Source organism: Panthera tigris, chromosome C2 (assembly GCF_018350195.1).
Source record: "Panthera tigris isolate Pti1 chromosome C2, P.tigris_Pti1_mat1.1, whole genome shotgun sequence".
In the NCBI taxonomy this organism is placed as follows: Eukaryota; Metazoa; Chordata; class Mammalia; order Carnivora; family Felidae; genus Panthera; species Panthera tigris.
Window position 1 is genome coordinate 34,356,643 of NC_056668.1, and position 13,695 is coordinate 34,370,337.

At 33.0% G+C, this 13,695-nt stretch overlaps 1 protein-coding gene across 3 annotated transcripts in view; it reads right to left on the bottom strand.

Moving 5' to 3' along the window:
* GBE1 (1,4-alpha-glucan branching enzyme 1) overlaps positions 1-13,695 on the bottom strand; it is a 280,022-nt gene that overhangs the window by 137,192 nt on the left and 129,135 nt on the right. For all 3 annotated transcript variants that reach the window (XM_042957137.1, XM_042957135.1, XM_042957136.1), the window contains exons 6-7: positions 11,634-11,724; positions 7,971-8,180 (exon numbers count right to left, since the gene is read on the bottom strand). In XM_042957137.1, coding sequence (XP_042813071.1) covers positions 7,971-8,180; positions 11,634-11,724 — 301 coding nt within the window. The remainder of the gene's footprint in view (positions 1-7,970; positions 8,181-11,633; positions 11,725-13,695) is intronic.

A 13,695-nucleotide genomic window follows, 5' to 3' on the forward strand; every position in this document is an offset into this window, starting at 1 on the left:
AATTTTGAAAGGCTACACAGGCAAAGGTCTAATCTTTGGGAGGCATATTATTAGCCTGGAAGGAGACAATGAAATCAATCCTGAGGCTGAGGGCTTCTCTTACTAACAATGAAAGGAAAAAAAAAAAAAAAAAAAAAAAAAAAAGACAGACTGAAGACCTGAGGTACAACCAAACAGGGATATCTCACCATCACAAATGTGGAGTGGAAATTCAGGAGTTAGAGAAAAATAGGCCTGATTGGTAATCTAAATGAGTAGGGGGAAAGCTCTCAAAGGTGAATAATCTTTGTAATACTTACAAATGTGTCCTTCCAAAATTATGAGATACCTATATTTTCTGAAAATAATTGGCTCAGTGTAACATGGATTATTTATCTGCAGCTTAATGTTAAGGAAATCATTCATCTAGGAAACCATGAAATACTGCTTTATAACTTCAAAACTGCTAGTCCATTCCCTAGGAAATAGACATGTTTAAACAAGTTGTTTTGTTACACACAGACAGGAAATAGATTTTTTGTCACCTTTTACCTGCTTGTTTATAAAGGTCATTAACAAAACCAGATATTATTATTATAGACTCCATGAAATTTCCACATTTAAATGAATAATCATTGAATAGGGACTTTTAGACCATTTTCACTATCATGGACCATTGTCTTAGGCTAAAGAAGCAGCTTTTAGAGCACAGCATTTTCAAATTTAAGGCAAATTACCAAGTAGAACTGTCCTACTTTTAAAGTGAGTTTGGACTTGAAAAAGTGAATGGTACTGGTGAGCAAGACCTAAATACTCAAGATATTTTCACAATATCCCTATGTACCTAAATTTTAGACTTGTGGGGAATAAACGGGGCAGATAATACCTGGAACAAAGTTCATACAAAGACTGTAAATCCTCACCCCTGTGCTGTGCTCTGCATCGACAGAAACCTTTCTGCTAGGCTGAATAATCTCATAAACCCTGTGAGAGAAGCTACATTTCTACTATTCACACTGAAATCCAGACAGATTAGATTGATATAGCAACTTTCTTAATCTTTTTTAAAATAGAGAATTAGCCTGTCTGAATTTTGAATCTCACTCTACTTTCTTTGAAATAGTAGATTTAACCATTTTCCTTAATCAAGCTGAAATAAGGTTCTGGCTTATACAACAAAGAAATACTAAAGGGAAAAGAAAATGTACTATGAAAGAAGAAAACAGTTAAGACTTTTTATGGCATATCCAGCATTCACTGAAGTTATTAACAACAATCTTACTGTGAGATTTTAATGTTCTTAATGAAGAATAGAGTATTATTTGTTTGTTGTTGATTGACTGTCTTAGCCATAGTTAGCTGTTTGCTATATCAATGTTCAAAACTGTCTTTTAATCATCATTTGCTTCATACAAATCATTTGTTTGCTTTTTGAAAATTTATAAAGCAAATAGGACAGATATTTGTCTTTCTAAAATGATGATGTATTACCTCAGTTAAAAAAATATATAAATGTTTGGAAACCGATCCAAAGAAATTAAAAACACATATTTTATTTTAGGGTTTGTGCTACATTTAAATATATTGAAAATATCACGTCTGTAAAGGCATGATGCTTGGTAGATATTTCATGTTTGTTAAATAGTCAATAGAATAAATGAACTATTCAGAAAAAAAAGTTAATTTAAAAAAAGTCTATGATGTTAACCTAAAAATAGATTATTTTTTTAAAAAATTGTGATGTTAACCTTAATTTACCTAAAAACTGATCTAATTAACGGATCAGTAAACTTTTTGATTGTGTGCCCTATCAGTGAAAACTTGTCAACATCCCTCCATATATGTATACATCCCTCCATTTATGTATTTCCATATGTATGTATTAGTTATTAATTGCTTTTTTTGTGACACTTTAGTAACACGTTAAGTGCACTGTTAACTCATACACACAAAGAAACTAATTTTAAAATAAAGATAAAATAGTCAAGGGTCTGGTTAAAGTTAAAAGTCACCTTGATATGTGATTTTAATGCTTCTCCTGGCTGTAACAGCTCACTAAAATACATAGATATAAATGAGATAATCAATGGCTGGGATTATTAAATTATAAAAGTTTTTTTTTCCAACTCCCTCCATCATCTATCATCTTTGCTAAAATTTGACTTGTATATTTCCACTTTCCCTGAAGTTAGGTAACCACAAGAGGATTCATTTATATTTATATTTACATTTTATATCTATATTTATATTTATTTATATTTATATATTTATAACCAATGGGCTTGCAAAATACTAAAACTGAAACCCTTTTAAAAGTTCACCAAAAACTACTTCCAAGATTTATGTGTATGAAAAGAACTTTTTAAAAATATTTATTTATTTTTATTTTAGAGAGAACGCACAAGCAGGGACAAGGGGTGGAGGGAGAGAGAGAGCGAGTGAGCTGAGAGAGAGGGAGAGAGAGAGACTGAGAGAGAGAAGGAGAGAGAGAAAGAATGAATCTCAAGCAGGCTTCACTCTCAGCACAGAGCCCCATGAGGGCCTTAATCCATGACCCTGGGATCATGACCCCTGCCAAAATCAAGGGTCAGATGCTCAACCAACTGAACCACCCAGGCACTCCTGCAAAGAACTTTTATGAATGAAATTGTGGCAATAAAATCACAACGATGGAAATTTTTTTCTTGACATTTTCCCCAAATCCACAGAAATTTCTTTAAAAACCATTATTTCAAATTAATTTTTAAAATATTATCCATACCCTGAAGAGAATGACTTTTTGGTCTATTTTTTCCCAAACTTCTGATTAGCATATGCTCAGGAGTTTCCCAAGCATATATATTTTGCAGTGCATCCTAGGACATATGAATCTTTAAATTTTCCAGATAATACCAAACTGTTAGTTGCACACATTAACTTTTCTATGCTATTTTCTGTTATTGTGGCCATTTTTACTACCATAAAAAGAGAAATTATTTCACCGCATGACACGTGACTTTTTGATTTTTTTTTTTTTGCTTTTAAGAAACCACAAAGAAGTACATGCCTTTTAAGTTCCCTTTAAAGTAATAATATTACAAGTTTCTAATCATGTCCTGAATACTTAGCTTTTAAAAGTCTTGCAAATCAAGATACACCATACCATATACTCATTAGCTAATACATCAATGTACAATAATCCTTAAGATTCATCGTTAAGAACTGATTTGGTCATGGTAAAATATTATATATAAATATACTAAAATTTTGTCTAGAATATGAGCAACTATGTTCACGAGGGTTTACCCCAGGAATGCAAGACTAGCTTAACCTTCAAAATTTAATAAATGGAATTTACTATATTCACAAACTAAAAAAAGAAAAACCATATAAGATACCATAGACCACTTAAGATACAGATATCCATTCTAAACAAGAAAGGCCCCCCCATGAATTTCCTTCCACATTTTAACTTATGGAAAGGACTACCACAATTAAAAACACAATTATTATAGTGTCTGTACTAAGGAGTATTTCATTCCATGTGATTATGACGCTAAAAAGCAAACCGATTTACTTTTGTTCCTAAAAGGAACTCTAGTAACTCAAGATAATAGTAGAATATCTTTCTACCTAATAGTTGTTTCATCATGAACCCATGCTGAAGGAATATGATTACAATACCTTTGTGCCCAAATGTAAATTTCAGAGAAAAAAAGAACATTAGCTCTACTATGTTATCTCCTTTGAGATTCAATATCTTATCTCTGAGAGAAATACTCAACAAAGAAAAGGTACTCATTTGAAGCTTTAGTAATAGTTAAGGCACAATTGTTTAAGCTCAACAAATCTGCAGTTATCTTGTTATTTTATCAAGGGCATTTACACAGTGCCAGAGGAATAAGCAAAACAGAATTTAAAACTTGGACCTCTAAATTGTATCCATTATTTCTTAACTCTAGAAACTTCAGAAACTTATGGATGACAAATTTGTCAGAAGGTTCTCTTTAGCAACTAAAGTAAGGACATCCCAACCTCTGTTATGAACTGTCATTAGTAATTTAGCAGGGCTAGAAGGCAGTTCAGCCAAGTAGACAGAAAATTAAAACATGGGCAGCTCTTGATTGGAAATTTATTCATAGCAGGTAATGAAATAGCACAGACAGATCTCTGGTATTACTCGGAGAGATTTAATTCTGATAACTTTGATGATGGCACTTGAATCAGAGAGTATAAATGGTGACAGGTTATGACATATAGATAGGATGAATAAGCATCAGCAACATATCTTTACAGAAGCTGATTCTATATAAGATTAATTTTTTTCAAACAGTAAATATAATTATTTCAAAATTATTACACGTTTTCAAAAAAGAGGCTTAGGCCTTACATAAGCCATGTACCATATTTATATATGCTTTTCCATGGAGTGTAATATTAATCAACAAATCAAAGATAAGCAGGAGAAAAGAACTTGCATTTTAAAATATGTAGCTTCTGATTTTATCTGGGTAAGGAATCAACCCAAAATAACAGGCAGAGTAGCTTTTCCATGGGGAGAGTAATAGGTTTCCATGTGTGTATACATATGTTTAATGAGTTTATAGTCATTAAATGCACTCACGTACAAAGAATGTTATTTATACTTATTAAGAATAATATTTTTTTTATTTTGGAAAACGTGAGTCTTTTTATATTTTCTAATTGTCAACAATGACATTATTACTTTCATAATGAAAGGTACATATTTAAAAAAAAAAAATTCTGTTTCAGGGGCACCTGGGTGGCTCAGTCAGTTAAGGATCCGACTTCAGCTCAGGTCATGACCTTGCAGTTCTGAGTTCGAGCCCCACATCGGGCTCTGTGCTGACAGCTCAGAGCCTGGAGCCTGCTTCAGATTCTGTGTCTCCCTCTCCCTGCCCTCCCCCACCTCACATTCTGTCTCTCAAAAATGAATAAACATTAAAAAAATTTAAAAAAATTTTGCCTATTTCAGACAAAACTCTCTACCACAGAAATACAGCTGAAAAATAATAATTCCACATAGACAAATATTTCAATATATTTTTGAATTTGTCAAGTGGTATGTTCATTGTATGTGGTCAAAACTTGTTATAGATGGGTATTTTAAAACACAGAACTAAAATTCTTTAATGCTTCTGTCCCTTGAATCTATAACTATTCAATCTATATAGTTTAGAGCAGAAATGATGCTGTGTCAGCTTCTAGATCCAGACCATAAGAAATGGCAGCCTGAATGCCATTTGGGAATTCACTATTGTAACAAAGTCCAAGTAGCTTGTGCAGTGGGCTACAAGAGGCACTGAAGCCCTTTGGCCCACAGCCATGACTGAGCTCCTAGCTGAGAGCCAGCACCAACTGTCAGTCATGTGAATGAACCATCCTTAAACAAAGTGGATGTTCCACCCTTGAATTAAACCACTCCAATTGACCGGACATGCAGAAAGGAAGAGCATTCCTCTTGATCTATACCCAAATTGCTGGTCTGGAACCATCTCTACACCCAACATGGGGCTTGAGCTCATGACCTGGAAATCAAGAGTCTCATGCTCTACTGGCTGAGCCATCCAGGCGCCCCAACAACTGCTATTATCTGAAGTCACTAAACTTTGAGCTGGTTAAGCAGCAATAAATAACCAAAAGAGCAGGATAAAAATTAAAACATAAATGCTGATTATAAAAAAGGCTTTAGCATTGCAGCAAAGCAATGTTACTGTCACATTGCATATGTTATAACTAATCAGAATAGAAGGAAGAAAATCCTGATAAGTTTCATCAAGCTAATATAAATTTTGTCAATAAAGTTTTTAATCAATTGTATACAGTAGTGAGAAAATAATTCAAAGAGCCCTAGAATCTTTACTATTTTATATATTGAGCAATCTAAGTATTAAAAAAATATTTGTTTAAATTTGGTGATTTAACTTGTTTAAATTGGCTTTGTAGGGTTTTATCTATATTGTATAATGATGTCATAACCGATAGTATTAACCTATATACAAAATACTAATTCTCTTAAATTGGAAAATGTAGGTACAGTATTGTCAAACAGAACAACATATAGAATAATAAAATGCATTTTACATGGAACTATATTTACAAAGTACTAAGCCTCTACGACATAATGTAGCCAAAAGAATTAGTCATATTAAAAATTATAAGCCAGAATCATGCTATATATTATTTACCAAAAGCAAGCACCTGAGAAAGGTTAATAGTTCCATAACAAAACAAGTATTAAATAAAATGTTAAATATGTCTTAATTTCTATAATAGAAATGTTTCTTAAAAAAGTTATGTATAATCTCTTTTCTTTAGAAAACTGGATGGCTTTTAATGGACCATGGGAGCTCCAGGTATAGAAAAATACACTATAATAAATATTTTAATAAAATAAATAATCGTTTTTGTAACATTTAAAAAATCCACCTAAAGTTTTTTTCTTTAAAGACATAGTTCTACAGAAGAATTGTGTCAGAACACAAAAATTTAACTATTTAATGCATTTCTTTCATAAGGCACAGTTCTATAGTACAGAGTCTACTCATTCATCCAGATATGAACCAGAGAGTACAATTAATTGTATCTCTTGCCCACAAACTATTTTTACAAGATTTTCTCAATAGTGGAGTTATATCACAGAATTAGCATGGGTTCAGTCCTTTTTACTTGTTATACATCCATAGTATGAAAAGCAATGTTCAAAAAGGTGACACAGATACAAAATACCTTTACAAAGGGAATTGTATTAGCCCCCAAACTCTGCTTCCTCTTATAATGAAAAACCTGAGAACCAGAATGATTAATCGATTTGTTCCAGACCAAAACTAGGCCTGGAACCCTGCCACCCACTTCTACCTCTTGTGTCTTTTCTAATATGTTATGCTCCTTCATCTGGCATGAGTGATTCCTATACAGTTATGAAATACAAAACAATGTATAACATTCAGGAAAGAGCAAAGCAAAACAATTTCCTCCATATGAAAGTCATCTAATTTATGTTGAAAAATTAGAAACCTTCATTTTGTCAAAGTACTTGCTACAGCAAGATACATCCAGATACATAAACATCCAGATACATAAACATCCAGATACATGTATGTTTATGTATATATAATGCAGCATACAAAAGAAAATTCGTTAAATTCTTTCAAAAATATTTATTATAAAAAGTTAGTTATATGTTGATACTCTGCTACTTTTTATATTCCTGACACCATATTTTCATTATATTTTCACTTATAATCAATAATGGATACAGAGTATTTTTGATATTTTAAAATATTTTGCCCTATTAAGCTATCTAGATTTAATCACCTAAAACACACTTCTGTTTAAACAGTAAAAGAAGTCAGAGATGTGTTTAATCTTAACTGTTTCAACAATAAACTTTAGCTTACCTTTATGTAACATGATGCTAACAATAGAACTTACCAGGTGTAAGTAGAGTTGTTACGCAGATAAGGAAAATAAAATATGCAGCTAATATAGCTAAAACACTTGGCATCATACCTGATATATTACATACTAATAAATGTTACTTGTTATTAAAGTTATGTTAATTTAGCTGTGATCAGGAATATGGCAATATTATTAAGATAGCAAAATATGAAGTAACATTTTAAAAAATTGCTTATTTTATACAATATATATTTCTACTAAAAGGAGACTTGCTACAGTTAATTCAACTTCATAAAGTATTATTTTAGATATTAAAGAATTATTCATATAAATCATTTTAAGTGACCATATAACCAATATATTTTAAGTGGCCTAAGATTGGTAAAACTGAAATTTAATGAAACTTACCACAAATACATGGGCTATTCAAAACAAGGAAAGTCTATACATATGGTAAACATTCCTTACATAATTTTTAAAAATCAGCTTAACAAGTTATATACCAGTGAAAGACTACACACACAATGAATTTAGCAATATTCCTTGAAATATTTTTTCAGTAAAAACATTTCCATATTACATGTACCTACCTGGAGTAGATAAACAATCGACTGTCCCAAAGATCATGATTCCCTCTAGGTCCAGAATGAAAATAACAGGAATCTGTGCCATCAAACATATTCAATCCATCTTCTGAATTTTTTGAAGCATGGCTATGCACCACATCTAAGAGGACTGTAATACCCATTGAGTGAGCTGTGTCAACCAGTTCTTTCAGCTCTTCAGGCGTTCCATAACGGCTAAAGGTAAGAATAAAGCAGAAACAAAATCATATCATATTTAAATCAAAGAACCATTTACTGTGTATCATTTGTTTTACCAGTGCAGTACTAGGTACTTTAAATATGAAAACGCACTACGACATAATACTTGGGTACAAGTCAAAGTGGAATAGTATTTCTTAGTAAACAAATTTTAAGGCATTCCATAAAAAATAATTAAAATCCAGCTATTAGACATAGATTCATATCCCAATGAAAATTCACATTTTGAGTTAGTAGGTAGTAAATTATTTTTCTTTTAAGTGTTTATTTATCTTTGAGAGACAGAGCATGAGTGAGGGAGGGGCAAAGAGAGAGGGAGACACAGAATCTGAAGCAGGCCCCAGGCTCTGAGCTGTCAGCACAGAGCCTGATGCAGGGCTTGAACCCACAAACCATGAGATCAAGAGCTGAGCTGAAGTCGGATGCTTAACCGACTGAGCCACCCAGGCGCCCCAGTAGGTAGTAAACTCTGTTTCTCTAAACTCAGAGTTTCTGACTTTCTTTTGCAAGGCTATTTTGCCTGGGGAGCATGGTAATCCCTGTTCATAAACCTGGCCATTCCTGTGAGTATGTATGCTTGGAATGGCAGTCTCTTGGAGTATTTCTTTCAATGTCCTTGGTATCTTGAGTGAGGTCATCCCTCTTGTACCTACTTATTCCCAAACTGGAATGCCTTCAGGTGCCAGAAGGCCAAGAGGATGGGCCATATCTGTCACCACCCAAGCAGAAAACATGGGTAGCTCAAAGGCACACGTTTGTGTTAATAGCAGCTTTCTAGTCTGCATGAAAAAGAAAACAAAAATCACTCCTCTAAGAGGGAAGGCTTTTCTTAACCTATGTAAAATCTCAATATTGGCCTTCCATAGCATCAACTTTACTCTTTAAGTAAATAATCACCCAATCACCCTTGTGATTATTTATTATCTCACTTCCTCACTACATCATATGTCCCTTGAGGGCAGAGGCTCTTACTATCTGGTTTACCATGATGCAGTACAGTGCTTAGTATATCGCAGGTCTCCTGGTAGTCAACTACATTGGGCAGCAAGAACTATCTTTAAAAAATGAAAATGTGATCATTTCATCCTCTACCTGAAGTCATATTTATACTCCCATTGTGCTTAGGATGAAGACTGTGGACATTATCAGGACCTACTGCACTGCCTAATTTGGCTCCTTCCAATAACTTTAGATTTAGGACACTTTACCCCTTTCTCTCCTTATCCCAGCCTTTTTTCTACTCAATGAACAGCGTGTTCAGTAAATAAATAGCCTTAAAATCTCTTTCATTCATTTGTGTTTTCAACAAATACTTATTAAGCCATCTACCATGTGTCACGAAATTGTCTGTGCTCTGAGATTCAGCAGTGAACAAAATAAATATCCCTGCCCTTATGGAATTTATATTCTAGTTTGAGGATTGGAGGACTACAAATAAATAAGCAAAACATGGGGGATGTCAGATAGCATTAACTTCTCTAAAGAAAAAAATGAAGCAAAGCCACTGGTGGAAAGGGCAGGTATGCTATTCTAAACAGGGTTATCAGTGAAAGTTTCATGAAGAAGGCAATGTTCAAGGGAAGACCTGAAAGAAGTAAGGAGCAAGGTGTGTGAATATCTAAAAGATAGGATGTTCAGACATAAAGGGTATTGGGGACAGAGTTAAGCTAATAAGCTAGGAACACTGGAAGAATAGCAAATAGGCTAGTGTAGCCAGAGTGGAATGATCCAGAAAGAGATGAGCCCCGAGAGTCCACCAAGACCCAGAACACATGGGGTCTTATGGACCAATATAAGGCCTTTGACTTTTGCACTGAAAGAGATAGGGAATCGTTAGTGGGTTTTGAGCAAGAGAGGGACATGATCTGACTTTTATTTTAAAGTGGTTAGTCAGGTCACCATGCAGAAAGTAGCCCATGTATATGGAGGAAAGAAGGCTAGGGAAGGGGTGGAAGAACAAGAGGAAACAGAGTGACAAGTTAAAAGGCTATTGAAATAATCCAGGTTATAGATAATGGCAACTTGGAACAGGATGGCAGCAATTGAAGAAGCCAGATTTAGGATATATTTTGAAGTTACAGGTGGTTAGGTTTTATGATAGCTGAGTATAGGCAGGTACAGAAAGGGAAGAGTCCAATATAATGTAAAGTATATTTAAGGCATAAGAATGGATGAGCCTTGATGAGACCCTCAATGTACATCATACATATACAGAAGAGAATGGAACCAAGGGCTGAACCCTGGGAGGTCCAATATTTAGTGGTCAGAAAAAAAGCAAAGCAAATTAAAAAAAAAAAAAAAAAAAAAAAAAGCAGCAAAGAGATAGGAAATACACAAACAGGAGAATAATAGTTTCCTGAAAACTAAGGAAAGAAAAATGTCCTAACAAGGTACAAGTAATTAATTGTGCCAAATGCTGACAGTTCAAGTGGGATAATAGCTGATCATTGGACTTAACAGTGTGGAGGTCATCAGTATACTTGACAAAAGCAATTTCAATGAAGAGGAGAAAAGCCTACTCGGAATGAGTTCAAGAAAGGAGAGGAATGAAAGATTTAGAGATCACAAATACAGGTAATTTATTCACTATATTAGAGAATATATAGAGAAACAGGTAAAAGTATCAGTATTTTTTCTCTATGCCAGAAAAACTATCTCCTTATTCCTACTTTACTCCTCCCCCAGTTCACTCTTATGTTTTATATGTCAGTCTCAACATCAGTTCAGATCTAATCTAAACTGATCAGACCCCTCATTCTAGGCTTTTATAGTACCCTGTCATTTTCTTCCTAGCTTTTATTACAGATAGAAATCAGTATGTATGATTATTGGTGTCTATATTAAACCAATATGTATGATTATTGGATTGATGTCTATATGCCACAACAGTGTAAGTTCCATGAGATGGAGACAATGTTGGACATGTTCAGGTCAATACCTCTTCAATTACATAGGACTCTTTGGTGTCTTTCTGCCCAGAGATCCACATTCTTTGGATTTAAGCCCAGAAAGAAGGACAATCCTTCTGTGGGCAGTAATATGTCCTACCAAGAGCCTTCTCAGTAATGTTCCTACATGAGCCAATCTCTTTCCAGTAAAGGATGTGAGCTCTGGCAATAATGACTTCCATGAGGCATGATTTTCTGATTAAGACTTGGGCCTCCAAATGCATGACAATTTCAGCACGTTAACTGGATACTTTTTAACAGAAATCATTTCATGAAAAGCAATGTTGAATCATGGCTAGCCACTAAGGCTTGATGAAAGGAGAGTCTATGATTGTAGTTAAAAAAAAAAAAAAAATGATAAACTGTTAACCCCCAAATAGATTACAAAACAATATCACATAAAGTGTAAAAATTACTTTTATTTATTTATTTTTTTATTTTTCTCAAATAAAAATGGTTATAATTGAGACTTTCATTTTACCTTGAAGCTGCAAAGAAGCTTGTGATCTGGTAACCAAAACTGGCATAGTAAGCATGCTCCATGATTGCCATCATCTGAATGCAGTTGTATCCTATATAGGCACAGATCAAGTAGAAATTAAAAGCAATATTAAAAAAAAAATAAATGAAAAAGAAATTATATATACACACCACACACAGCATCTTTGTTCTAAGGACATTAAATTTTACATACGATCATTTACATACAAAGGATTTGATCACTTTGAAAAGTTCTACTTCTTTAACATCTTTGACTTGTCTGACCTTCTAATACGAAATTGGACAGTTAGTTCTTGAGAGTGGTACTCTAGTTATTTGAAATGTCTTCATTTTAACAAGTAATAAATGATATGCAAATATACTCTTAATTTGACTTTAGAATATTAAAGATGGCAATCTACATATGCTAAACTTCAGTTGCACTTATAATATTCACAGTGAAGATTATGAAAGCTAAATAAAAGTAACCAGTTGCATGCCATATACTTTTTATTTTACCTTTTTCTTTATATTTCAATTATTTCTACCATGTAACATAAGATATCCAGTAAATCCATGTTTCCACTAGGCAGCTATTACAAAGCCAGCATTAATTCTTCTACCTATACAATTGCTCCAAAGTTGTATGTGTGCACAAATAGCCACACAGAACCTTAAAAGTATTTACTAATGTGTTTTTAATATAAGCCAATAATCAAAGAAGAAGAAACTTGTGATTTTTAAAATTACAACTAAATGAAATATTTTTTGCATCTTCAAATTTGGCAAAATTTTCAAATATGATTTGACTGGTTTGAAAGCTACATTTCTCTAATATACATAGAAAATACTCTGTCCTCAAAGGCCAATTAATGTCAATATAGCTTCTCATGTACATATATCAGTACATAATTAATTTTGCAACAACTGCAATGTCACATTCCGAATTAGAGATTCATGGTTAAAGAGTAACATAAACTATACTTCATAATCTGCTGAGAAGTTATTATTCCTGGCTTTTTCATTGTGAAAACAACCTCATTCACTTTATCATATTTCCATCATGACAGAAATATGTGTATAAACTGCTGCTCAGATAGCATAAATCAATTATATATCTTACAACAAAATACAGAGTTTGTAGTTTCTCTAATATAAAATAAAAATCATTCTTATGATCAAGCTCCAACTTATAGTTTTTATTATTAATTTTATGGCATTACTCATTCTTCGATTCATTTATGTTCTGAGTACTGGGCTATTCAACTTATGCACAACAATGAGAAGAAGAGAATCCTTGTTCTGTCCAACCTTTTGCAAGATCTGGGTCATAAACAAGGTACTACAGTATGAAATGGCAGCACATCTCAAATATAACAATTTAAATATAATATCTATTAAATATAATTAATATTAAATTATTCATACATTTAATTAATTTGGGTTTCACGAATTTGACTTCACTATCACAGACAATTAACAGCAATGTACAACTAAAAACTTTAACAGTGAGTTGCAAACCTTTCTTCTAGCCAAAGTTTAGACTGCCTACCAGAAGCAGAATAATTAAATGTACTTTATCTTCCTGCCTAGCTGTTGGAGCAGGTGCTAATATGCTGTGAAATGATAAAAAGTCATTACCTATAAAAAGAAAAATAACAAATTTAAAGCATACTGAATCAATAATTCAGCAGTACACTACTAACTCTCCTGGCTGTTCCCATGAAGACAAGAATCTATGTCATTACAGTCCAACATACAAACATCTAGAACGATGTATCTCAGAAAGATGTACCATAAATATCTGTCAAGTAAGTCATCCTGACTGGAGCTATATACACCTAGATTCTGATACAAAATGAGTTCCAGTAACCTTAAAAAAAAATATATGATTTTTTTCCCCTAAAAGACTAAAATGAACATGCTATAATCAATGACCACTTAAATTGATAAAAGTTCTCTCCTGTAGAAAAGTAATTATGCTTACATATTTATCTACAATTTGGAAGCCATCAGTTCACATTACTTAAAATTGAAATTGGAATAATATCTTGAATTCTTAC